The 26,655-nt window shown below is 46.1% G+C and overlaps 2 protein-coding genes across 4 annotated transcripts in view; both read left to right on the forward strand.

Moving 5' to 3' along the window:
* Positions 1-1,624: 1,624 nt before the first annotated feature.
* Positions 1,625-14,468, forward strand: znf865 (zinc finger protein 865). Of its 3 annotated transcripts, none has more exons than XM_040121763.1 (2): positions 1,625-1,914; positions 8,443-14,468. In XM_040121763.1, the coding sequence occupies exon 2, from the start codon at positions 8,907-8,909 to the stop codon at positions 13,116-13,118; it is 4,212 nt and encodes a 1,403-aa protein (XP_039977697.1). In that variant the 5' UTR covers positions 1,625-1,914; positions 8,443-8,906; the 3' UTR covers positions 13,119-14,468. The 3 variants fall into 3 exon arrangements, with proteins under 3 accessions (XP_039977697.1, XP_039977699.1, XP_039977698.1); XM_040121765.1 differs by having other exon boundaries at positions 1,625-1,850; XM_040121764.1 differs by lacking the exon at positions 1,625-1,914 and adding an exon at positions 1,933-1,969.
* A 6,494-nt stretch (positions 14,469-20,962) lies between these two features.
* The window catches only part of dbpa (D site albumin promoter binding protein a), a 33,800-nt gene continuing 28,107 nt past the window's right edge, over positions 20,963-26,655 (forward strand). The window contains exon 1 of the mRNA XM_040122567.1: positions 20,963-21,161. Coding sequence (XP_039978501.1) covers positions 20,966-21,161 — 196 coding nt within the window. The 5' untranslated portion in view covers positions 20,963-20,965. The remainder of the gene's footprint in view (positions 21,162-26,655) is intronic.

Below are 26,655 nucleotides of genomic sequence, written 5' to 3' on the forward strand. Positions count from 1 at the left end.
AAGGCAGTACTGGATGTCGACTCTCTGTACTTGACAGATGTTGATCCTCGACTCCGATGACAAAAAAAAGTACTGAGGTTTGATAACCCGGCCCTAAATACACAGTAGATCCTCACCATGTAGTGAATAGGAAATGTACAGTATGTGCATTGTGTGCGTACATAATGTGTTCACTGCACTGTTGTGCTTTTATAATCAGTCCCGCCTCCCTGTGTTTCCACACCCGAGGGAGCAATTTGAGGCTCCGCACGGGGGGGGCTGCAACTCTCCATCCCATCCCACCCACCGCTTCAGCGCAAACTATTAAATTCATTACAGTCACTGAACTAAGAAAATTAGGGAAATTACAGGAGGGAACAGGGACGTGGCTGCGTTGCTAAAGCAGGCCGAGATTCTCTGCCCTCTACCCCACCACCCCAGTGACCTTTTTTGAATGGATGGGGAACTTTAGACTGGACTTACAGCACCCATTTCTGTTTTCTGTTTGTTTTTTATAGACTGTCTTTATAGACATTTCTTACTTGTGGTAGGAGGAGAGTGGCACTTAAAAGGGCACCAGCGGGATCCCCAAAGCTGCAGTACATCCCTGCGCTACAGGCGCAGGAGCACACTGGGATCCAAAAGTCTGGGAAAGCGGTCTCAGACTTCTGGATCCCGCCTAAAACAAAATGTTGTTTTTAGGATGATATCAGTTATTTCCAAACCTTGGTAAATCACAGAGAAACTCTCAAGATGAATAGATGGGTTTTCTGTGTAGTTTGTAGCTGTTTTGGGCGAACTGACCCTTTAATAGTCCCCTCGAGCTTTTAGTAAGACTCTGTTTATTCAGCGTCTTTACACAAAATATGATCCGGTGTTTAATAGTCTCTCAACAGGTTTGCTTACTCGGTACCCGTGCACGTGTAAAAATACATGAAACACGCGCGCCACTGCAGAAGTGCGCTACTTTTTGTCTAAAACACACGCGCATATACACACACACACACACACTAAGTAAACAGACGGACGCACACACGTTCAAACGCAGCCCCGCAGCCGCGACAGGCAGAGACACTGTACCAGCGATGGCAACTCTAGTTTTATGCAAATGGGGCACCAGGCACACAGCAGCGCGTGCGCGCCCACACGCACGCGCGAAAACACACTTTGTAATGTTATGCAGCAGGCGCCGTAATGATATCTTTAATTGACTAATTAACATTTCACACACTTAAGTGTGAAAACACACACACACACACACAGACACAGGGGGCTTAATGACTGTCAGAATGCACAGTGATATCTTTTTTTAATGGAGCGCAAACATGCATGTGTGCACACACACGCACACGCTCGCACGCGCACACGCACGCGCTTTATTTATTCATGAGCATCATGCTGGATAGGATCCATATTCTGCTAACGGAAGGGCAGAGGTGGATGTGAGCAGACGGGCGGCGGTGTGGTCGCGGCCGGACAGACCAACCTGTGCCTGGCTCTACCCGGAACCAGTACGCGGACAGGAAACTACCATTTTAACGCTAGCAGCATCGGAGGAGCCGTCGTCTTCCGAGGGGGGGGGGGCTCCTAAAAAACCGACACGGGCCGGAAAACAGGCAGCAGAGGCGAAAAGAGGGGGAAAAAAAAAAAAAACCCCACGACGGAAACAAAACAAAGGCGCCGTTTGGGTGAAGACGATCCGCGAGCCGGGCGAGCTGTAGGACTGTGGCGGCGGACAATGGACACATCGGGCCGGGCCAGCGGAAACAGTTTTTGTTAGCGAGTGAAAAGCAGCGCTCCCGGGCCGATGGAGAGCCAGGCCCTTCTCTGTGTTTTTCCATGGATGAAGAAAAAGGCCCCGCTGACAGGCAGTAGGGACCCCGCTCTCACGGCGCACTCCCACCTCGATGTTTCCACACTTTTACCCCCGTGTTTGTAAGCTTTTTTTTTTTTTTTTTTTTTTCCCCACCCAGACATCGTATGTTTCCAGGTAAAAACAAACAAACAAACAAACAAACAAACAAAAAACAAGCTGTTTCCAGCAGGAGTGTTTAAGCTAATGTGTTAGCTAAGCGCAGCTAACGGCTAGGCTAGAGCTGCTAACGCTATGCTATGCAGCCGGGATACCTCCTTTATGTCACTTTAGTTATTATTATCAGCAGTATAATGCTGTTACACACATTTGAGCTTCATTTACAACACCCTGTGTGTGCAAGTGTTAAAATGCGGATCAAATAGTGCGATTTTTGCCGGTTTTCGAGCCAGTATAGCGGTATTTTGGCAGTTGTTTGATGGATGCTAGCAGACCCTGGGCAGTGAGTGCTAACGGTAATTTGTTTCTGCCGAACCTGCTCGGACATCGCTGAAACCGTTTCAGACTGTCGGCCTAAAGTCACCGGTTGTCGGCGGAGAAAGCGGACAGTCCCGCGCCGCCACCCCCCCCCAAAAAAAACATACATATATACACACACGCACACACACACGCACGCACGCACGCACACACATATACATATACATACATACAGACACACACACACACACACACACACACACACACACACATCTATCTGAGATCCAGCAGGAAGCTCCAGACCTGCGGATCAGCCAGCAAAGCAGCAAACACCATGCAAACACACAGCTCCAACCGGTCAAACTAACTGTTGGGTTTAATTAGCCTCAATTTGTCCCTTTTGCTCTCCTCTGAAACTGCTCCAGATTGTCAACATTAAAACTGTGGTTTTGACGGAGATCAAGGTGGACCACGTGTCCTTTTAAACTCTGTACACCGAACTGATGTTAGAAGCTGCTGCCTACCTTCTGTAAAACAGTACTTTTTAATAAGGAGTGAGGAGCGTGTAAGTTGGTGTTTGATCGCACAAATATTTTGTAGCTACTGCAGGTGCACCAATACCACAAAATGCTATTTAGAGAGAATCACCTTGTGCTCCGGGAAATTATGTTCATTTTTTTTTAAGACCAAACAACTAAACAATTAATTGCAAAAAATGATAAGTGGATTATTTGCATGTGAAAAGAATCGGTGGTTGTAGGCCTAAGGAACGGCTAACTGTTCATTCATGATATTGTCAGTAGTGTGCCATGTACTAAAAAACTACTGCAAACCTGTGCGTCGGTTAAACCTAGTCGTACAGCGGAGTATCTTCTTAAATAGTCTACACCACAGAGATTCACAGCCTCGGTGGGGTCGCAGGTAATTTCTAAAGCCACGATACTGAGATAAAGATTGAAATCAATAAGATGGAAATGTATGTTGTCCTTGCTTTGCGATCTGTTTTGAGCTCCTCTGTGCTCTTGAAAATATAATACATCAGATGTTGCATTTTAAAGAATAATTACATATAAAAAACACACCATAATATAATTTTAAATTAAATATAGATGATATATGGCTATAATATAAAACAAATATATCTCGTTTCACATGACAACTCAACAGCTCTTCAGTTGTTTTTGTGATGAGATTCCTGGAACTGAAAATGAGGTCAAAGGTTAAAAAAAGGTTGAGAAACCCTGCAGTGCACAGTAAAGCTATTATTCCACAAGCTATTCTTTCTTTTTTTTTTCTTTTTTTTCATATGTTGCATAACACACTTAACTGCACAGAGAAAGATGTTTAATAAGCATGTTTCTGAACCTGTCGGATTTAACACGCTCTGTAAGTGAACAGATTTGCTGTTGCCTGGGCGAGAAAGCATCATTTACAGGAGAATGATAAGAAATAAAGATGGATGACAGATTAAAACAAGTCTACAGCTGTGAAAACGAGTCGTGTAATCAATTACTCCATTGATTTTGATAATCGAGTAATCGTTATAGTCTTTTTTAAGAAAATGTCATATTTGGTGTTTGTAGCTTCTCAAATATGAGGATGTGTTGCTTTTCTTTGCTACACATGATAGTAAACTGAATATCTTTGGTTATTTAGAACTGTTGGTCAGAAAAAAGACATTTTCAAGACGTCACCTTGATCTGTGCGTAATTATAAAAGGCATTTTCACTTTTTGGCATTTTGTAGACAGTACAATCGATTACTTGATAAAAAATAATCAGCAGATTAATTGACAAGAAAAAGAGAAAGCAGAGAAGCTCAGTTAGACCACTGTTTTTACAGTGATAAAATTCACCCAGTAGCACACTACTTGTTAAATTATTTAGGTCCCTAATTTTTCTTTTCATTTTCAGTCAATGCGAGATTAAAAAAACCCTCTCTTACAACATTTTTCCTTTCAGATTTTAGGCTGTAGTTGCAGTTATAAGTTTCCTCCCGCCGGCTGTAGATATAGATGTTGTTTTGTAAAACGCAGATGACATTTATGTTTTTTTATATCTTTTCATTATCTAGTGCTACTTTATTTGCTTTTTTTTGTGTGTTATTTTTTTAACCCTCTGTCATGTAACAGGACATTTCAGCAGAGAGGATGCTCGCTGTTTGGAGGGTTTTAGCTCAGGGTGTCACTCAGCACTACAAACACACAATATAAAATGTTTTTGTTTTTTTTTCTTTATCTTGGAAGGATAGTGTTTGAACATCCCGTTGCAAATATTGGTTGTAGTTTCCTGCAGTTGCTGTTACAGTGGGGAACTAACACTGGTTTGTCTGCACTTTTTTTGATGAGATCTAAGACCATTTTTAACACAAACGTTTTTCAGAGTGTGTTTAAATCTGTTGTGTAAACCATTGTTTTATTAAATTTCCCTGCTGTGTTTTCGCCTTGGGTGTCGTTTTCACTGCTACCACGCCAAACCAAACTGTAGCAAACAGACTTGGAAAGGTGGTTGCTCTCACGTCCCCTTTTATAAGTGTTGCGTACCGTTGGGAGGAAAAGTATCATTCAGCAACAAAAATGTGGCAAAAATGTTTTCACACTGAACAAGTCTGAGGTCAACCGGTCATACGTCTTGAATTGGTGGACATGTGCCGCTGAATGCAACCGAGAGTTTTTTATTTCGATCAGTCGGGCCGCAGGTGATGCACAGAGTAGTTGCTTCTCTCTGGTTAAAAGGTCACTAATCAGTACACTCACCTGCTGTGCTGATTAGCTGGGAATAAAACCTGTAGACCCTCAGCTGCAGGTGTTTCCCAGTCCCAGTTCTTCGAGTCCACACTCATGCCGTTTTTCTGACCAGCTAGTTACCTGCCATTCACCTGGTGTAACAGGTGGGAACTAGTTCCCTGGTAGTGAGCTGGAAAGAAAATCTGCTGCGTTAGGAACAGATGTGACACCTCGCTGCCTCCTGCTGTTAGCTGAAAAATGAATAATTAAATCCTAAATGTACTGAACAGACACATTTGTCTTCAGTTTGTAGTTTATTAGATTGTTAATGTTATGCATGTGTGTTTATTCTATGTTAAAGTACAGTGAATGAATTCATGATTATTTTCCTTATTGATTAATCTGCTGATTATTTTCTTGATTAATCGTTTTGTCTATAAAATGGCAGAAAAATTGTGAAAGGTGTCTGCTGTATTTTCCCAAAGCCCAAGACGATGTATTCAAACTGCTTGTTTTGGCCAAAACCCAAAAGTATTAAATTTACAATCAGATATGACAAAAAATGAGCAAATCGACACCTCTGAGAAGCTTTAAACGCCAAATGTTTTGAATTTTTGCTTGATTCATCGATTGTCAAAATAGCTGTGACTGATTAATCGACTGACTGTTGCAGCTCTAGTTTTAACAGATCCTTAAGTCGGTTGGGTGCCTTTTAATTCAGGCTGTCCCAGATACACAAAACTGGCAACTGAGCAGAATTTAGATAACTTTGCTTTTGTGCTAAGTCGTTGGACGGCAGATTGACATCTGAGTTTGTTATTTGGATCCTGAGCGTGATTTTTGTAAAGTTTGTAGTTGATCAATGTTTGTTTTTGGCAGTTTCTTCAGTGGGCTACTGCTGAAAGTCTGATCAGGATCATTTGTTTGTTCTGAAACAGCTTCTATAGGTGGAAAATATGTTTATAAAAGCCTGAAGATGGTGAACAGAAGCATCTCTCAGCATCATTTGTTTGGTAGTTTGGTGGCTTGTCAGCTTTCTAACAGTTATATACCTTGTAGTATTCAAGACCTTTCTGCTTTCTATATTGTTCCCCATATTGTTCAGAAGGAAAAAGGCATCAAGGCTTGTGATTTTGATGTTTATTACTGCTGTAGTTTGGTGATATCTTGGATACATGATCATCTCACGTTAAGAGTCCCAGGTGTGGCCGTGCCATGCTCCAGACTGCACGCAGATGTGACGGCACATATGAGGATGTTTGGCTTCTCTGGTTTCTGTGTCGGGGGAGAGTTGTTCATGTCGAGCGCTCTGTGCACTGGGAGAGGAAGGTCTGCACTAAGATCAGACGTACGCTCAGTGTTTGTAATGATATGTCGCCCAGAAAAAAGGCAAGATGGACGACACGAACGATAAATTATTTCTGATCAGGACTTAAATGATGGTGCTTTGGTCAGGGAGAAAAAGCAGCAGGTTGTTGCCCGCAGTGAAAGAGAGAAGCTTAATTTCCTATCGTAGCGAGGGCATCATTGTAATCGGATTAGGACTGGGGTGTTTTTTCATGGTCACTAGTGTTAATTATACAAAATTTAAAACAATAGAAATGATGAAATCCCCAACGTGACTCTTTTGAGCACTGATTCTGACCAACCGGGCCAAGACCTCGCTACCGGGTCATACTTGAATAAATGCAGGATATAGGCAGCATTAAAGCGATGGGCCACTTAACTTTATTCCACTTGCTTTTTGGTCTGTAGGGCTAAAAATTTTGAAGACCCCTTCTGTAAAGAATGAAGGACGGAAGATGTGTGGATGGGTGGACGTGCTGAAACAACTAATCGATTGATCCATTTGTTGATTGACAGAGAATTAATCCCCAATCAGTTTAATTGATTTATCATTTAAGTATAAATGCTCAAACATGAATTTGTTCCAGTGCAAGCATTTGTGAGAATTAGCCGCTCTTCTTTGCTTTGTTTAAGTTGCTTTGACAGTGAATAAATAGTCGTGTGTGTGTGTGTGTGTGTGTTACGCTGTTTGATCGACTGTAAAGACAGAGGTTGCGGTCACAGAAACTCACTCGGTGTAACAATAGAAGAATATTACTCTGGTTTTGAAGCGGAGGTAACAGATTTGATAGAAAAAGGCTTGGTTGGTGAGTCAGGTGTTACGTATTATGAGTCAGCAGTAAATGCTCTGCGGTGTAGAATGCTAAGTGATTGAGTGATAGCTGACACTAGAAATGACACTAGAAGCATCGGTTTCTGTATTGGAAGTGAGGCACTGCACTCCTTGATGCGTTGATCGGTTTCTTCCTAATTGGTTATAAAACCACCGGAGATTGAGAAACGAAACAGGAACATAAGCAGTGAAGTTAATCTAAAAAACGGCAGTCTCTAAATATCAGATTGCGTTTTTGATAGAAGGGATTTGCGGAGCTTGAAGGTTGATTCAGGACACTGTCCACCAGACCACCTTTTGTTTCTTTATCTGCTGTTTAGTTTGTGTCTGTTTGTGTGTTTTGGAGGCGACAGGCAGCCATGTTATCCTGTAGGAGCTGGAGTCATGTGGTATTTTGAGCCAGCACTCTCCTCCCTTCTCCCTCTGTGTCTCAAAATTCTCGAATTGGGCAGCTACGGTTAACCATCACCAATTTTTATAGTTGATTTAATCTGCCCATTGTTTTTGTTATTCATTTCTTTCTGTCTAAGTTTCCCAGAGTTCAAGGTGACATCTCCAAATGTCCTATTTTGCCCAAACAACTGGGTTAACTGGGTTCAAGCTGTCTGGTATTAGGAAACCAGCTGAAAAAAAAAAACCCCAAAAAAAACAAAACATATTTTACGTGATTGAACAAATAAACAAATGCAGAGCTCTCGCCAAGATTTCCAGAGTTGTAAGAAAATAATTGTGCAACAGCTGCTCGGGCGTCTGAGTGTGTATTCAGTATGAGGAGGGAAGGCAGTGGCCCGGTTTGCACTTCTCCTGAGTCGGACATTGTCAACATGCTTACACTTTATTGAAATTAATTTTTATGTTTTTGAAAACCACATAAAAAAAACACATGGAACTTCCCACCCGTAGAGTAAAACCCTTTACATCTGTAATATACACTAGTGCAACATGGCCAGAAACTACAGACATCATAACATTTATCGTCAGGGTAAATAACTAAGTACTGGAGTTAAAAACTTCACAACTGCAAGAAATAAGTTTATCACAGCTGAATCTAGTTAAGCAAAATCAGTTGCCTGTGTTTAAACTGAGTTGTTTATTTGTGGGGTTCCTTTTGTGACATTCAGCATCCGGCTCGAGGTTCTGAGGGCAAGAAAAGCAATATGGTGTCGTCGAACTAACTGTGCAAAAAACTGTTTAGTTTATCTGCTCCGTGTCAAATCACTGAATCGCTTACTGACATTATTGTTTCTTTTTCTCCAACTCTTTCCACAGGCTCCCAGAAGAACTCCAGGAAGGGACAAAAGGGCAGTGAAGCAATGGTTCATCCTCCAATGAAATAACGGACACACTCCACTTCATGGGAATGCTGACCTGATTTGAAAAATCAGCATACGGTTATGGAACACTCTAAAGAAACACTACAGACTGGTTTTTTAGTATAATTTAGTATATTGTCTATTTATGATCCTTTTTTAATAACATCCCACAGACGCACTTGAAAGCTTCACTCTTGAATGGAGAGTAATACTTTTACTCTCCATTGATATATTTATGTGAGAAAATCAAGCATCAGCTTTTGGTGGATTACAGCTTGGGGGTAGAAACCACGGCAGGACTACCTCCGAAAATCCGACCTTATTAGTTTAATAAGGGTTCACTGCTTTTTCCAGCAAATACGGACTTAGTGCACGGGGTTGTTGTAGACCCGGGACACTTTGCCACAGCTGCATTGGGAGATGTTCCAGTTCAGCAAGTACCCCATGGACATTTTAGAGATGCTAAGTGGACACCAAGCCCATCAATTCAAAGGCCTTGGATTGGAACGACAACTGAGCCACCAACAGCAAGTCCAACTGCAGCATCAGCAGCAGCTCCAGCAGCAGCACCAGCCCTCCGCTGACACCTCTGGAAGCCTCCTGTCTGGCCTCGGCCTCGGATCTCTCCAGAGCTCTCGGAGTAACGCGTTCGCTGACTCCTCATCATTATTCGCCAAAATGAGCGCTCCGCCCCCATCCATCTCCCATCAGAGCCAGTCGTCCTCTTCATCTCACAGCTCCAGGAAGTCCAGTAAGATGAGCAGTAGCAGCAGCGGGAGTGGGAGTTCCTCGTCGGGGTACCCCCAGTTCCTGCGGCCTTTTCACCCGGCCGAGGCTGCGCTTGCCCAGGAGCAGCTCCACTCTGGGATGGGACGTTTTGACTTTGGTGGGAGCGGCAGTGGAGGAGGCGCAGGGGTCATCGGGGGTGTCGTCACGCCTGCGCCTCCACCACCGCCGCTGCATCCAGGTCTCTCTGTCCCCCAGCCCTCCCCTGGTCCCTCCTCTTCCTCACCCTCCCCCTCCACCTCTGCTTCAGCCTCCAACAACCCTTCCGGCAGCACCGCAGTCCCCTTAGTCGGCCAGTCTGATCCCCGAAGCCTCCACCAGCAGTTCAGCTGCATGCTCGCCGCCAACCAGTACTTCCTGTCCGGGGTCCCCACCAACAGCAGCCTGGAACAGTTCCTCGTCCAGCAAGGCACTCACAACCACCTGGGCTTGGGCCTCGGCCAAGGAGCCACCGAGTCAAACTCGGCACTGGCGCCTCCCCCCGCCCTCCACTCCTCCCACAGCCACAGCCACACAGCTCCACAGCCTCAGCAGCAGCAGCAGCAGCTGACCCCTCATGCCTTATCTCATCCACACAGCCACACTCACCACCCGCACCCTCTCCATCCGGCCCCCCAGCCTGCCCCACTGGGTGGCTTTGATTTCCAAGGCATTCCGGTCCTTTCCTCCAACCAAATAGCATCGCTGATGCAGCAAGAGGCTGGCCTGCCCCTACCCCTTCCTCTCCACCTGTCCCTCTCTAAAGACGATGCGTCAAAGTCAGGAGACAGCTCATCTACATCAGTTTCGAGTGGGGGCAGCAGGAGAAAGAAAGCGATGGCGGGCTACCTGCCCCAGAGGAAAACGGACAGTAGTAGCCACAGTCACAGCAGCCACAGCAGTCACAGCCATAGCAGCAGCAGTGTTAGTAACTGCCATAACAGCAGCTCAAGTGGGCACAGTCAGAGCTCCTCATCGGGCCTTGTGGGAGGAGGATCTGGGGGTGTTGGGATAAGTGGCATCGGAAGCGAGCCACAGCATTCCTCTCTCCTCTCATCGTCCTCACAGCAGTCATCCTCCACCGTCTCCTCCTCTTCGTCTGCCCCTCCTTCCTCAAACTCCACCTCTGTGCTTGTAGCCAACGGTAACCAACAGTTGTCCAAATCCCAAGAAAGCCACAGTAATAGTTCATCAGGCCAGCCCGAACCAGAACCCCTTTACCACTGTGGTGAATGTGGTAAAACCTTCACCCACCTCTCCAGCCTTCGAAGGCATCTCCGCAGCCACGGCTTGACACCGGAAAGCCAAAGCAGGAAGTCAGATTGTAACTCACCCAGCCCGGAGAGGATATTCTGCTGTGGCGAGTGTGGGAAGAGATTTAAAAAGAGGGGTCACCTCATCCAGCACAGTGTCACCCACTCAGAAAACCGGCCTTTTGTCTGCAGCATCTGTCAGAAGTCCTTCAACCGTCGAGAGTCCCTGACGAGACACGAGAAGATCCATGACGAGAAGCCTTTCCGCTGCCCAGCTTGCGGACGCTGTTTCCGCGAGAGCACCTCCCTTCTCAACCATGCTGCTTCAGGTGCCTGCGGCAAACCTCCCCGGAGTTCAAAAAACCGGGCCGGCACCGGAGGGAATGGATCGTCCAACCCGAGCAGCAGTAAAATGGGAGGCAGTGGAGACAGGGTAGGCATTTCCAACGATGGGGCGGCAATGGCTAACGACAAGTATGCAACAGATTATTCCAGAAATCGCTACCAGAGCCAGTCGTCCTACAACAGCGGGGTTGACGACTACAGACGATCGCAATCTTCGTCCTTGTACTCCTCAGACAGTACGCTAGCCAGTGAAATGACCAGCCAGACTCTGCGCAAGGCCCCTTTAGCCCCAACTCTTCATCCCCACCCTCAAAGTCAGCAACAACAACACCACCACCACCAACCGCAACAACAGCAGCCACACCTACCCCTCTCCTCCCTATTGGATGACTCGGAGGATGAGGTCACCAGCAGTGCGATGTCGGCCATCGCTGCTGCAGCCGCAGCTTCCTGTGATATAAACACAGAGAGCCGGGAAGGAGAGAGGAGGGATATCATCGGAGGCCTGCTGGGGGGGTTGGGGTTTGGTAACCTGGGCGGGCCGTCATCCACGTCCAGCCTCAACGGTTCCACCATGCCTTTAACTCACCCTAGCCAGCCCCACACTAAGCCCAGGAGGCCAAGGAAGCCCAGAGAGAAAAGGGACCCAAGCACCATCGTCAGGAGGAGGAGGAGCCCTGCACCTCCAGGGGACGGCTCGGAGCGGCCGTACGGATGTCAGATTTGCGGCAAACGCTTCAGAAGGGCCGAGACACTGCGACGCCACAACCGCGTTCACACGGGGGAGAAACCTCACGCCTGCGATGTGTGTGGCAAAATGTTCCGCGAGCCTTTCCACCTCACCAAGCATCTGACTGTGCACTCTGGTCAAAAGAACTACAAATGTAATCTGTGTGGGAAGATGTTTGCCTATGCACAGAGCCTGGTGAGACACGGGAAGCTTCACAGAAAAGGGGAGATCGACAACCAGGGGAGGAGAATAAAAGGTGCCGCTGCTGCTGCTGCCATCAGTCAGGTGGCCAACTCAGGAAACTCTGACTACTTCTCATCCTGCTCCCAAGGAGAAAAGTCTCCAACGTCTGGCACCCCCTCTCAGAGGCTTTATACCTGTACAGTGTGCTGGAAGTCATTCCGCCACTATTTCCACCTGACGGCACATCAACAGACCGTCCACGGTGGTGGGGTGGGGCTGGAAAAGTCCTTTCGTTGTGAAGTGTGTGGCAAAGCCTTCGCATACTCCAACAGCTTAGTGCGGCACAAGCTGTCTCAGCACGGCATCGACCGCAACGGCCAGCGTGTCAACCAGTCCCAACCCTCCGGGTACTCGCCCCTCTTCTATGATTCAGGATCAGGTTCCAACTACACCGGGTCATCTCACATGCAGCAAGGGGCTTCTGGGCAGCAGCAGCAGCAACAGCAGCAGCAGCAGCAGCAGCAACAGCAGCAACAACAGCAACAGCAGCAGCAGCAGCAGCAACAACAGCAGCAGCAGCAGCAACAGCAGCAGCAACAACAACAACAACAGCTGCAGCACCCTTTTCACTACCGCTCAAAAAACTTCCAAAAACGGCATGGACAGACAAGAAAGCACCGAAAGAAAAAAAGGCGAGTGGTGATCCACAGCATCATGAGAGACGGAAAGCTGGTGGGTGTCCCACTGAGTAAAGACACGCGCAGGAAGCTGATGATTCTGAGGAAAAAGAGGGGCAGACTGCAGGCACAGCTCAACAAAAAAAAGCTCCTGGCCCAGCTGAGGATAAAGGGCAGCGTGATGAAAGTGAAGTCGTGGTGTGGGGGCGCCGTCAGAGTCACCGGGCTCAACTCAATGGACATCCCAATCAAGCGCTTCCCCTGCCCGATCTGCCCCAGCACCACGTACGCCAAGCAGGGTTCTCTGCTGGTCCACCACGCCATCAGGCACCCACCGAGAAACTCAGGCCGCCACGCCCGACTGCGCTGCCAGGTGTGTGGAAGACGCACCGGCTCGTTACACAAAGCCTTGAAACACAGGGGCCAGCATCTCAAACAAGCTGCATTCCAATGCCACAAATGCCGACACCGTTTCTGGAACCCCCGGCTCCTGGCCCGCCACAAGTTCTCCTGCCGGGGGATGACCGCCGGCAGCGGGGGCGGGAACTGGGGACTGATGAAGATGAAATCTCCATCGTCACACGACCGGTCAGATAGTGACCATTCACCAGTCCAGCTGTCGGTTCCAGTTCTGGTCCAGCCTGAGAGATCAACAGTCCTGACTGAGTACAGTCAGTGAAAAATAGAAAAAAAAACAACAAAAAAAAACCAAACAAAAAAAAAAAAGTTTTCTAGAATAGATTGTTTTGATGTTTATTTTTTTTAAATAATCCAAGAAGCAGCGAGCAAGAGCTAGCAGGTTTTTAACAAAAAGAGCTGGGAGGACGGGGAGGCTTTAGTGTAACTCCCGTAATACCCCCGCACCCCTCCCCGGATAAATCTGTAAACAATCCTAACTTACTACAGCAGAGGTGGTTGATAATTTAGCGAGGACTTCAAAAGGCCCAGAATCAGAACCACTCTAAGTATCTGTCTCCTCTTCCCCAAAGGCGAAGGAACGCCAGACCATGTGACAATTTTAATGACACCTGTTTGAAAAATGCATCGTCATCTTTTTTTTTTTTTTTTTTTTAAACCTTTTATTTGTAATTTTCCCATTAGCAGTGTTTGCCCATAATCATGGATTGGATGCCTATTGTAGGAGTGAGGTACCTTTTTAGTACCAGTTAATTTTTACAAATTGTTTTCACATTATTCACAGTTAAACGGTATAGTCCTCGTCTCCTGCGCTGTATGTGTTTATTTGTTACCCCAGTGGAGGATCTCTCTCTTTATAATGAGACGATTTCACTTGCCCTCGAGATAAAAATTTATCTTTTTAAGAAAAAACGAAATCCTGACCTGACTAAAAGCCTCATGAAAGCGACTTTTACAAACAGTAAATAGTCTCATTATCAGGCACGAAAGGCAGTGTACTAGTTGATGTGCTAAAGTGACTGAAAAGGAGAAAAAGGAGTCGAGACAAAATAGTAAAGTGTTGGTGACCTTGTTTTTAATGTACACTACTTTTTTGTCATTTTTAAAAAAAAAAGAGGCGTGGACGGAGAGAAAACACGACTCAAACTGTTAATGTGTTCAGGATTTGAAAAGGACAACAGAAATAACCGGAGTGTACTGTACAATTCGTATTATATTTTATTATATAATGATTATTTGCTGTTTTTTACTCCAAGTATCATTTCTTTTATCATTGTTGGTATTGTATGGGTGGGAGGGAACAAGTCGGGGGCTATCTTTGTAAAACAGCGGGATGAATATATGTATCGATGTGATATTTTTTTTTTTCTTCCCCCCTCCCCGAACACCTTTTACCTACTCCCTCATTGCCACGGTTATGCCCAATTTTTTGTAACAAAAGCGTGTACACATAGTTCATTACTTAGGTCCTGTCCAGACGTGTTTTTCTTTTTTTTTTTTTTTCCTGTAAAACTAAAACATGTAATATTATTACTAAATTACTATCCTTTTCTTTGCCTAAAAGTGAGTTGTTGACAACCCTCAAATCAAATAAAAAAAAAATCTGAAATGATATGTCCGCTGTCAAAGGCTTATTATCTCTGGATGTCAGAAATAATACAAGTCATGTTCATGCTTGTGGAATAATAATTTATGCGACACTTTATAATTTCCCATTAAATTTTTACTCAAAAAAAAACTATGTAATTTGGTGCTAATTATGGGAAAAATATTAATTTGTGTTAAAGTCCCACTTTAACACAAGTAGCTATTCATTAATTACTCAACTGTTATTAGAAACTGCGTTCCTCGTGTGTGTTGAATGTCGCGCTATCCTGTGGACAAATGAATTTTTGCATGTTAAGCTGACCTGCTGTGCACGAGCCGAAAGACTCACTAGATAACACCAGCATTTAATTGGAATGAACTAATGAATTAATTAGAAGTCTACTCATTAAACACACAGTTTCCCCTGTAATTAATACCAAGCCACGTGATTCTTTCCAGGAAACATCTTGAAAAGAAAAATTTAGAAAATATAACCCCTTAAATACGTTACCCATAAAAACCCAGGGTGAAAATGTTGTGACCTGACTGTAGACGTCCGTCGAGCTGGCCAAACGTGTTGGAGGGCAGGGGAAGAACGGTGCCTTTCTCTCTCCTACCGCTCCACAAATGTATTGTAACGTACTTCACTTCGTTCGTGTGATGTGACACGAAGCGGGCGTTTTCGTCGAGCACCGCCCGATGGCCGACCCGGGGCACGTTGAGGTAGAAGACAAGGTCACCTTTGTCTCCGGAATTTCTGTGAATGGCTTAGGAATAAAACTAAACATCTAGTTTGAGGAACCTGTGTTGGCAAACTTGACTTGGACGATCACACGTAGTGACTATAAGCTCTAGATGCTAAAATACACACGACCGCAGTATCGGAAAGATCTCCCCCAGGTCCTTGTTGTTTTCACTGTGCCGTCCGCTTGAATTAGAAAGAAGATTCAACATCCTCCTCTAATAATCGCCACAAAAAAAGAAAAAAAAAAAAACCCATGGTGATAGTTTTGGTTTTATTTGCCCAGATTTTGTGATATCCGCCTCTACAGGTTTCTGCCTCGGGCCCAATACAGAGAAGCTGAATGGAATTTAATTTACGGTGCTTTGAAACGTGGAAAAATAACTTTGAAAAACTCACAAAACCGCAATGTCCTTTCCCAGAAACAGTGTCACGGTTGTTCAGGAGAGCTCACTGTGAATAGTTTTCTTTGGAAGGACTTTCTTCAGATTAAATAACTTCCTTTTATAAAAAAAAAAAAAAAGCTGACAGTGTATTTCATCTGGATATATTCAGATTCAAATGAAAAAAAAAAGTGGCTGTCTTAAAAAAAAAAAAAAAAATTCAGTTTTAATATTTAACTATGTTCACTTTCAACTCCATTAAAGAAACACGTTTTCTTCACAGCTCAAATACTGTAGATTATGAATTGAAAAGTTGAATATCCAGTCTTCAAAGTCCTTTCTCATAAAGCGCCTGTTGGCGTAGAGTCGAGAATCGTTGAAGCTAATTAAAAAGGATGAATTATTCGTACGGGCAAGCAAGTAGTTAAACGTCGTCGCGGTGTAATGGTGATGGCGGTTCGGAGAACCGACTTCTGACCAGTGACGGGTTTGCGGTGGCTAGAAATGGTTTAAAATGATGCTGTGGTTTGGCGGGGTTAAGGTCAGCGGGACGAGTCCAGGAACAGATATTCTCGCAGCAGACGTCTGCGTTCAGACAACGCGCGGCTGCCATTCAGCCCGTGGTTCATTCCCATCAACCGGCAACAAAGCCCCAAGTCCAGGAGGATCCAGTGCTTTAAAGGGGCCGCAAACAACTGTCTTTCTGTAAAAAAGAAAAGAAAAATGCCATGAAAACTTCAACTAAACTCCAACTTCCTTCCTCTCAAAGCTTGTTTCAGATAAGTAATCCACTGTGTGTTTTTTTTTTTTTAATGGACCCTTTCTCTACAACAGGGACCCTGAAGTGGTTTTTCCTCTCTGACACATGCAGCCCCTGCACACAAGAGTAGGCTCAGAGAGCTCCAGGTGCACAAGTGAGTGACAGGAGGTCAGGTGTTGTGCACCTGGAGCACGCAGTCAGGTGAGCTGCTCTGAGTTTTTTTTATTTTATTATATTATTATTATATTAGTTAATTTGGGCTGGGAAGTCTCAGGAACCGGCAGTTGGAGGAGGTGAACAGCCGCTGTAACGTTTTGGTGCATTACCGACAACTGGCCACTAGATGGTGCCATTTAAACACAACATCCAGTAAGCGATGGCCGTCGCCCAAGTCCGGAGGAGAGAAACGTGGGGAAAAGAGTTTTACTTCGAAACGGCTCGTGAAACTCCAATCACACATTAGTGGAGTCAAGCTGCTGTTCCACACTTTCCCTGACGCATGCCAGCGTGCACACACTCCTACTCTGTGTGTGTGCGTGTGTGTGTGTGTGTGTGTGTGTGTGTGTGTGTGTGAGTGTGAGTGTGTGAGAGATTATTTTGGCCTCTTTACTACCAACACATTCCTGTCATGTATATCTGACAGCGCTCTGTCACCAGATAGGCCCCTGCAGGCCTCTCCAGGTCCTTCTAGGAACTGCTGCTCCCATGGTGCAGCTGCTGCATCTGATTCATGAGTCACGCAGATTAGTATCAACGGGAGTCACGTGATGTTGTTTATGTCTGATCTACTCCCTTAGTTCCTTTTATAGCCTGTTAATTATTTATATATATACATATTATACATAAGCATACAATACGTAACATTTGAAATAAAAAAAAAAGGGATGAATGATACACTACAGTGGTGGACGAAGTACTCGGGTCTTTTACTTAAGTAAAAGTACCAATATATTCATGTTAAAAATACTCCATTACTATCACATTACAAAAGTCTTGCAATCAAACTCCTACTCAAGTAAAAGTACTGCAGAAAAAAATCACACCTGTGACTGATACATTTTAATATAGATGAGATTTTTATTATTATTTTATGTAGAATCTTAATCTGAAAAGTAACTAGCAAACCTAATGTAGTGGGGTAAAAAGTAAAGTGTTTGTAATAATGTAGTGGAGTCGAAGTATAAATACTCAAGTAAAATATTACTGCCCCAAAGTCGTACTTAAGTACTATATTGGAGTAAATGTACTTAGTTACTTTCCACCACTGCTAAACTATCAGGTACAAAACATAGTTTGGCACCTTAACACGACAAAGAAAAATATTATGTTGGCAAAAAAAAAAAGGACATTCCTAAAGTTTTTATTTAATATTGAATTTTTAAACTATTTATCGATTCATTTTTAATACTTTTCTAACAACATACATTAAAGTTGACTTATTTAGATGGCTGTTTAAGTTTAGTTCTATATGATGTAGATAATGACAATATTGTGTGCTTTTATTTGATCTTTTTTCATTTTTATCTTTTATTACTTTTTTTCTTAATTACAATAGAATAACGTTAATTATTTCGTTTTAATGGTTATTTTATTTAAATGTTTAATGCAAACTTATTAAATAGATTTTTAATCCCCCCCCCCGAGCAGCCGACCACTCACGCGGCAGTAGCATGGGTAAACCTCTGGGCGGAGACTGTGACCTAATTTTAGCCAATGGGAGGCCGAGTGCGGCAGCGAGTGACCTATTTTCAGCCAATCGCGGCGCGGCGCAGTCGCCGGTAGGCAACAGTCGGCGCGTGCCGGGGCCATGTGCTTTCTCCGGTGTCGAGATGGGGACAGTCGGCGGGGAGAGACGCAGACGATCCGCGGCTCTTCCCTCCGTTTTCACGGTGCTAAATACATCTTAACCACTTTAAACGCCATGAGCTAAAAAAAAACCATTACAGCCTGCAGTTGTTGCAGAGGTAAAAACGCCCCTCGGGCTGCTGGAAGACACGTTAATAAACGCAAGTTTTACAGCCTACGCTCCCGACACATCACAACATGGCGGTTGCGTCTCTCAACGGCAGCAAACTCAAATTACGTTCAGATACAAAATGGAGTAAAACGCCCGAGACCCGTGTTTGCTGTGTTCTCACTCAAGTCCAGTCACGTTGTGGGTAAAAAAAAAAAGACAAACAAACAAACAACTGTCACATTTTCTCGCATTTCTCGCACAGAGCTGAGAGTGGGGGCGAGGGGTGATGGGGGACAGTGAAACGGCGACCAGCTCGATGTCTCAGGACCGGGCGTCCGGGCATGGTTAGTCGGACTCTCGATCCCGGGTCTTCGCCGTTGCCTTGGCCTCTCGGTTTAAATGACAGCGTGAGAGAAGAGGGGAAGGGCGGAGAGCGGAGTACAACTCGGGGCTGGAGAGAGAGGGGGGGGGGGTCGGGCGGACGGACTCGGTACGCAACAGTCCCAGCTGTTATCCGCTATTGGCTGAAAATGACAAGGAGGTGTTGTGTTTTAATGCGAACACGCGTGGCGTTCAGGTACCACGCGGTGGGGGTGGCGGGGGGGACAAACACACGAACAGTGCCTCTGTTCAAAGCGGGCGCCCCCGACGCATTTTTGGACCTAACGTAGTTTGGGTTGATGCACTGCTGGGACCGAAAAACTAATCAACCAACATCAAACAGTGATTCAGTTGAATAAGAAATCAGACAACAGAAGCAGGCTTCTATATCACCACCCCTTCTGGTAACACTTACTCCTGCCGTTATAAGCAGTGTATACACATTTAATAAGTGGTTTATTACACGCTCTAATGTAGCCTAGTTGTAAGCAGCTGTCAGGTCATTTTTTAAGAATTATTTACATGTCAACACTCACCTTCTCCTATGAAGACATGAAGAAATGTTTTATCATTACAACTGTGTTTTACTGTATTGTCATTGACTACCTGTTTATATACGCCAGCCTACATATATGGATGCCCCCACGGGTTAAGTCGCAGTTGCTAACAAATACATTTATTTATCTGTTTATAAGGATATTATAAGGTGTTACAAACATGTATTACATGTTTATATAATGCTTATTAATGCTAAATAGGGGGACTTAAAGCAAAGTGCTACCTAAATGCCACTCAATGTGCAGTAACTCCATTTAGAGTTGCTTCGAGAATGAGACAGATAAAGATACATACATATAGTTTTTATTGAGTTTCAAAAAGCTTTTTTGGAAAGAATTTTAATAATTTTAGATTTTTGGCTTAAAACTAGTATTAAATGTAGGACACGCTTGACTTTAGATGCTTTTAATGCCGCTCAGAATTTGGCTAACATCCAGCTATATCCCCTCCGTGATGCGTTGAATCTGTTGGTTTACAACGTAGGTTTTGAAATTGTCTCACGGGGGGAATGTTGTTACACGTGTAGCGTAAGATAATGAGAAAATACTAGTTGAACCAGCTCAAGCCATTCAAAGCCCAGTCACTCCCGTAGCCTGGTGCCGCTAGGCTCGGACCTAAACCGCAGCCCCCGTCTGGAAGCCGCACATTTCCCAGCTTTCCCGTGCGCCGTGAAGGCGTCCCCGTGGCTGGAAGGGGAAAGGGGGCGTCGCCCGGGCGGGCGGGGCCTCCGTATGCAAACGAGCCACGCCCCCGAGCGCCTTTCCCCCGTGAGCGGTGACGTCACGCGAGCGGCCCGTGTTGGTTCCAGCTGACAGAGAGAGAGAGGGAGGGAGGGAGGGAGAGAAAGAGAGAGAGGGAGAGAGAGAGAGGAAAATAACAGCCATCAGCTCCATCTATCTGACTCTCATACTACTGGATATTATTATTTTTGGGGGGGATCTCCTCATTTCCTTCATCTTGTATTTTTCGCTTGTTTGTTTTTGCTCATTTTTCTTTCTCTCTTCCTTGGAGACTTCTCCCACCGCCGCGGCTCGACTCTACCGTTTCTGCTGTTTTCTAATCCCCCTCTCTCTCTCCACTCATTGCATGGGACTACAGACATCCGCGTCTATTTCGGTTTTCATTTTCTCTTTGTGTTTCTTTTTTTTTCTTTTGCTTCCCACCACCGGGGCTAAACGTTCTCCCAGCGATCCGCCGACCGACCGACGGACCGGACCGGACCGGACCGGACCCGACCGTGAGCCCCCGTTTCATCTCCGCCAACTGGAGGGGGACTTCACTCCTGCGCCTCCGGGTTTGAATTTGTCTTCCTGCGACTGCGAGCGTTTATTAGTGCGGAGCTGAGTTTGTTTAAGGAGGGAAAAAAAGAAGAAGAAGAAGAGGAAGGTGACAGCGACTCCTGAAGGCTCAGCCGGTTTGAGAGGATAAATTAGACTCTGCCGACATGGTGCCATTTTGGAGATAAATCCCCCTCTTTTGGTATTTCGTTACTTTACTCCTATATTTCTTCATGGGACGGGCGGGAAAGCGGGACCTCAGGTGGAGATCTTGAGCGCACACAAGCGGCACCTTCTGACGGCGCGCCTGTCAATTAGTAGGCCATCACTGGACTAATTGGATTATTTTTATCTTTAACTTACAGTCTGCAGGTTGCTCCACTCCACCCCCTCGACCCCCCGCCCCCCAACCCCCTCGTGCCTCCCCTCACCCCCCCTCCCCCTCCCCCCCTCCCCTAGAAGTTATGTCAAGGCCTCTCACTCAGCTCTTGCCGCCGGATCTCCCCGCAGGGGCCACCAGCCCCCAGTTCGGGGCCAGCAACCCGGCTGGCAGTGGCCCCCAGGGTGGACACCTGACCTCCATGACCAACCTGAAGTCCCTGCTCCAGCTGCCAATCAAGACCGACCAGAGAGGCACCAAGGACTGCTGCGAGATGAAAGGTGAGTGTGTGCGCACGTGTGTTTTGGGTGGGGGTGGGGGTGTGTGTGTGTGTGTGTGTGGGGGGGGGTCGTACAGGCCTGAAACTCGAATTGAAACTTCTTAAAGGGATGATACCGGTCGCTGCAGGGATGCTCTGGAGAAATGCGCTTTTGATGTGCTCCCAAGTGCGCGACGCCCTTTCAACGCGCCGTGAGCACGGTGCGTGCCCGGGTCAGCTGTCGCTTCGCCGCTTCACAGCGAATTTCGTCGCGCAAAAATCAGCGTCAAGTGCGTTAAAGTGCAGCAAGTTCACCGTGGACTTCAACTGCGAACGCGCTGCTTGAAGCCCCCGCGGAAATATTCCGCGAATGTTGTTGATATGATGTGAGACGCCGCTGAAATCAGTGCTTGGTTGATCAGTTGGTCGATGACAGTAAAGTTTTTAGCAGGTTGGTTTTTTTTAAATTTTTTTTATTTTGGATAGTTGATTCATCATTTTGGTAAATTTTTCCTGCCACCAGCTTCTTAAAGGTGAGGACGAGCTGCTCTCCTTTTGGTACATATTTAATTAAACTGAATATATATATATAACCAGGAACGCGAGTACATCACGCAGTGCTCTGGGGAGTTGTAATGGGCTTTTTGCATTATTTATACTTTTTTTTTTTTTTGTTGAGGTGTCAAGCAGCCGGCAGATTCGTCGATAATCGACATAATCATTAGCCCTGATGCAGGAAATAGAGACCGTGATAAATGGTCATCAGAAGGGCCTCTGGTCGCAGAAACATCAGAGGCATATCGCGGTGATTATTCACTGGCGCGCATGTGAACGCTGCTTTCACTTCAGCCTTCCTCCTTCTGGCCCCCGCTGGGTTCCCACATTAGACGTTTCCCTTTCGCATCTGGTGCCGGAATGAATATGATCAGGAGTGGGAGGAGGGGGGAGGGGGGAGGGAGGAGGGGGAGTAAAAAAAACAAAACAAAACAAAACAAAACAAAACAAAAACAAAAAGGCAACACCGTCTGCAGCTGGAAAGAAAAGCAAATGCAGTAGAAGCAGTGGTTTGCGTCGAGATAAAGGCTACGGAATAGTTTCCCATCCACCAGCTGCCGTGACAAACATTAACCAGGCCGCGTCTCCTTCCTCTCCGCGCCGTGGGGATGTCATAACTCCCGGTCAGCTGCTGTCAAACACACACACACCCGTCGGGTCTGGTGGGCTCGCGAGGACATCGCGAGGACATCGCGAGGACTCGCTGCGCTCTCCGTCCTAGCCTTAAAGTCAGCCCGTTCTCTGGTTTGTCTTCTTCTTCTTTTTTCCTGTCACCGCGAGGACAATGCTTAACCTGTCCTCACAGGCGCAGCGGGCTGTCACGAGCCAGCCCTCGCAAGCGTAGATGGAGCCCAGCAAACACACGCGCACGCGCACGCACACACACACACACACACACACACACACACACACACACACACACACACACACACACGCGCGCACACACAGAAAGATAGAGGGAGAAAAACAAAGAAATCACATTGCCCAAACGCCCCCTGCCCGTTGGCGGACCCTGGTGGCTGCTTGGCGCAACTGCAGTTCCTTTCTTTGGAATTTTTTTCTTTTTTTTCTTTTCTTTTTGTTTTTTTTTATGTTGCTTTGCATGAGCAGGAGGAGGAGGTGGAGGAGGAGGAGATGATGGTGAGCCCGGCTGACAGGCTCTCCATGGAGTCAGAAAGCGGCTCAGAGGCCCCCGCCACAGCCCCTTTGGCAGCACTCGTGGAGCCCATGTCCCCCTAATGATAGGTGATGCGTTCAGGGGTGTAAGAAAGATGTTTGTGTGCGATGTTCCCGCATTGCCCGTGGCTCTCGTTGCCGCTCCCTCCGCCACCATGCGGAGTCGACGTTTTTAACTCCTTCCCCGGCTAGCTTTGTTTGACGCCCGCACAAACACCCACTCGTATCTATCACATCTCTCTCTCTCTCTCTCTTTCACACGTCTTTTGAGTTTTTCCTCTCACACTTTCCTGTCTCATCAGATCACTCCGTCTTCCACTCTCTTCTCATTTACATTTTCTCGGGCTTTGCCGTCCCTTCTTTGGCACCACGCTCTCTCCTCTCTGTCCCTTTTTCCAAACCCATTTTATTTGCAGTCATCTCTCTCTCTCTCTCTTTCCTCCCCCTCTCCTCTCACATCTCTGTCGAAACTTGCACAGATCCTCTCTCCCCCCTTTCCAGTCTTTCTGTTTCTGTCTTCTCACTGTAGCTTTTCCTTCCCCGGTGCTGCGGTCAGTTCCCAGTTTATCAGGCTCTAATGACTTGTCCACTTCACTTTGACGTGTCGCTATCGCTTTGATTAAGCTGTGTCACTTCCGCTTATTCCTCCCATCCATTTCCCCCCTCTCTCTCCTCTCATTTTCTCCTCCGGCTGCTTCTTAACAAAGGGATTCCCCGTTCTTTTGAAGTCTTCTCTCGTTTTCATATGGTCATTTTCCATTTGTCCTTTTCTACGGAGCCTACCCAGAAGGTGTCAGGTTTTAGAGCGCTGAAAGCACCAGTGCCCATTATGCAGAATGGCCCCTTTTTTCAGATACTGGATCATAATTATTGATGCACTAATGTGTGCATCCCTTTAACGCTGCAGCTGCTAATGGTGGAGGGGGATTTTAATTATTTTACACACTGCTGTGTAGCCTGTGAATTCACCCCTGGGGATCAGTAAAGTCTTATTTTAACCGATAATAATAATACATCGTGATTTATTTATTTAATCTAACCTGCAGTATTCATCCGAATCCGCAAAGTAACCGGTAACCAAAAGTTATCAAAAGGGCAGTTGAGTAAAAAGAACCCTATTTGCCTCTGAATCGTAAAGTACAAAGTGACAGAAAATGGAAATACTCAGGTAAAGTACGACTGCCTGCAAACAGTACTCAAGTTACAGTAGTTGAGTAAATGTACTTAGTTACTCTGCACCAGTGGAACTGAAGTTACAGGGTGTTGCGGTTACTCCGGTGGATCCGGGATGTGCGCCTGGCTGCTACGTCCTGATGCTGAGATGCCGACAAGCGCTCGGTCCCCCCCCTTCCCGTTACCAGAGTTAGGTTGCCACGTTTTCCGGTGTTGGGGCGCTACGGCACGCCGACCGTCGTCCCGGTCGGTTCGGTTCACATACATATCGCTTGCGTAGCCTGACGCAGGACCTGCCACATCTCGACGCTCTTGCCTCGACCGCGTCTGCTCCATCAGCGTCGCGAACAGGCCGGATCGCGGAGGCTACGCTAGGCTAGTCAGTAACGCACCTACTGCTCGGCCACTTCCGTAGGCGCATTACTGACTAGCCTAGCGTGGTACGTACAGTAAAAGCATCTTAAACTGCTAGCAAAAAAAAAAAAAAGGATGCGTAGGAATAAAACGCCGCGCCGAACCTTTTTGCACCTTTTGTAGCCGCTGACGACAGAATTCGCTGGCGACCAGCCAGGCTACCGTGGCTCGCAGCGGCGTTTGTAAGCAAGGGTGTTTTTTTTTTTTTTTTCGCCCGTTTGTCAAGTAAATGGCGACGTTTTCTGAAACAGTGTCTCGTTTTCATTTCTACTGCTGCTAAATAATCATAATCTGCGCACGCGGTCCGAGTTTAGTGACGAATACACAGGAAATTCGAGAGAAGCTGGCAGGGCGGCGGAGGAAGATGTGGCCGATGATAATGGCGGAGAGATTATGAGGGACGTGAATATGACGGCCTCGACTCCTCCGCTCTGCTCCTCCACCCACCCATCCACCTCCCTGTCCCCTCTCTGCTGTTTTCCTGCTGTAATCTCTCGAGTCTTTATGTTTTTTAATCCCTTTAACTTTAAATTTCCGGCCTTCCCGACGCTCTCCCTCAGCCTCTGTAGCGCTCGCTCGCTCTTTTCTCGCTGCTCTCGCATGCTCTGTCATCCCAGCCCAGTTAAATATGCTCTTTTATTACTATTTCATTGGGTTTTACTATTCAATGCGACATTTATTCAGTATGCTCTTTTTTTGGGGGCAGAATCCTTTTAGAATAATATTACCAAAGGATCAGTGAACAAAACATTCTCCCTCTTTCCATAGTGTTTCATTTGAATTAGGTTCCTGTTTTATTTGCAGGATTTCTTTTTATTTTTTTTTTCTGGTGATGGTTTATTGATGCCTGAAGTCTGTATCTATCTTTCCATCGGACTCCCCATCCCTCTCTGGCAGGTCAGAGGGGAGTGCGGGGTCAGTCAAGTCAGCTTTATCACCACATGCCTTTCAATGACCGTAACTAAGCGCTTTACGGGAACTCGAAGGACACGAGCGCCGGACGAGAAGCACAAACCACGGCCAATGTTGGACGAACAACAGCTCAGCAGCTGTTTGTCGACGGCTGTTTGCCTTTTAAAGTAATTTTCCGTCGCAGTATTGACACGCTGTTGCCGCCAACGAGTCGGTCCCTTTACATGAACGATGGGAGTCGGCTCCCGTCTGAGGGCCCGTTTCTTTTTTTTTTTGTTTTTTTTTGTGTGAATTAATTCAACACAGAATGGTAGGACGATCTTTTTCGCCACAGCGTTCTGCCACGGTCACTGACTGAGCGTCGCGTCGATGCGTCTGCTGTGCGACCGATCGCGTGTGACGACAGACAGGGGTCAAACCGTCAGGTTGGGGGGGAGTTGACGGTCTAAAAGCACAGAATGGTTGTGTTTTGGATAATTCACTGTTCATTTTTATTATTTTATTTTATTTGATATGGAAATTACAGTAGCGTTGGAATTGTAACGTACATTTCATGCGCAAGGCCCAGATGCGCTTTGTTTAGTGTTTGTAGCGAAACACCAACTTACAACGTTCAATGTAAATTAAACATTCAACACAAGTGTGTAATCGTGTTTTTACGTGAATGTTTTTATACCAAACGTAATGAAAAATATTGGTCTTCTGGAAATGATAAGGTTTAGTGTAACTACAGTTGAATAATTTAAGTGATATACGTGCAAACAAACCAATCATAGGTCAAAACATTGCTCAGTTTGGCTGAATTATAAAAGCCAGACGTGGTGCCGCATGAAGAAAGCCGAAAGAACCGGCTCTGATTGCTGGGCCGAGCCAAACGATCTGGCTCGCCGAGAGGATCCGGACTTCCCATCAGTGCGGCGGAGGCCTCACCAGCTGTCAGCGGATAAACGCAGGAAATCCTCGCTGATGTGGAGCTGGAACGAAGTGATCTAAGGGGCGGTCTGTCCATCAGATCTGAACCAAACTCAGTCACGTTTTGAGGTTTTTGTTTTTTGTTTTTTTTAATAAACCAATGTACAGAACAAGGTCCAAGAAAAGAGCCGGCGCTTGTGGAACCAAATGTCCGTTTTGTGCCGTGCTCAAGGGCTCTCGGAGGGCGATTCGCTCTCATGGGGGTCATGTGTAGTGTACAGTTCATACCAGCAGTGTTGCCAGGTGCACGATAATTATCCTAAGTGTCCAAATTGCAGTGGTTTGTACAATGTACGATCAATAACACTAACAAC

Source organism: Xiphias gladius, chromosome 24 (genome assembly GCF_016859285.1).
Source record: "Xiphias gladius isolate SHS-SW01 ecotype Sanya breed wild chromosome 24, ASM1685928v1, whole genome shotgun sequence".
Lineage (NCBI taxonomy): Eukaryota > Metazoa > Chordata > Actinopteri > Istiophoriformes > Xiphiidae > Xiphias > Xiphias gladius.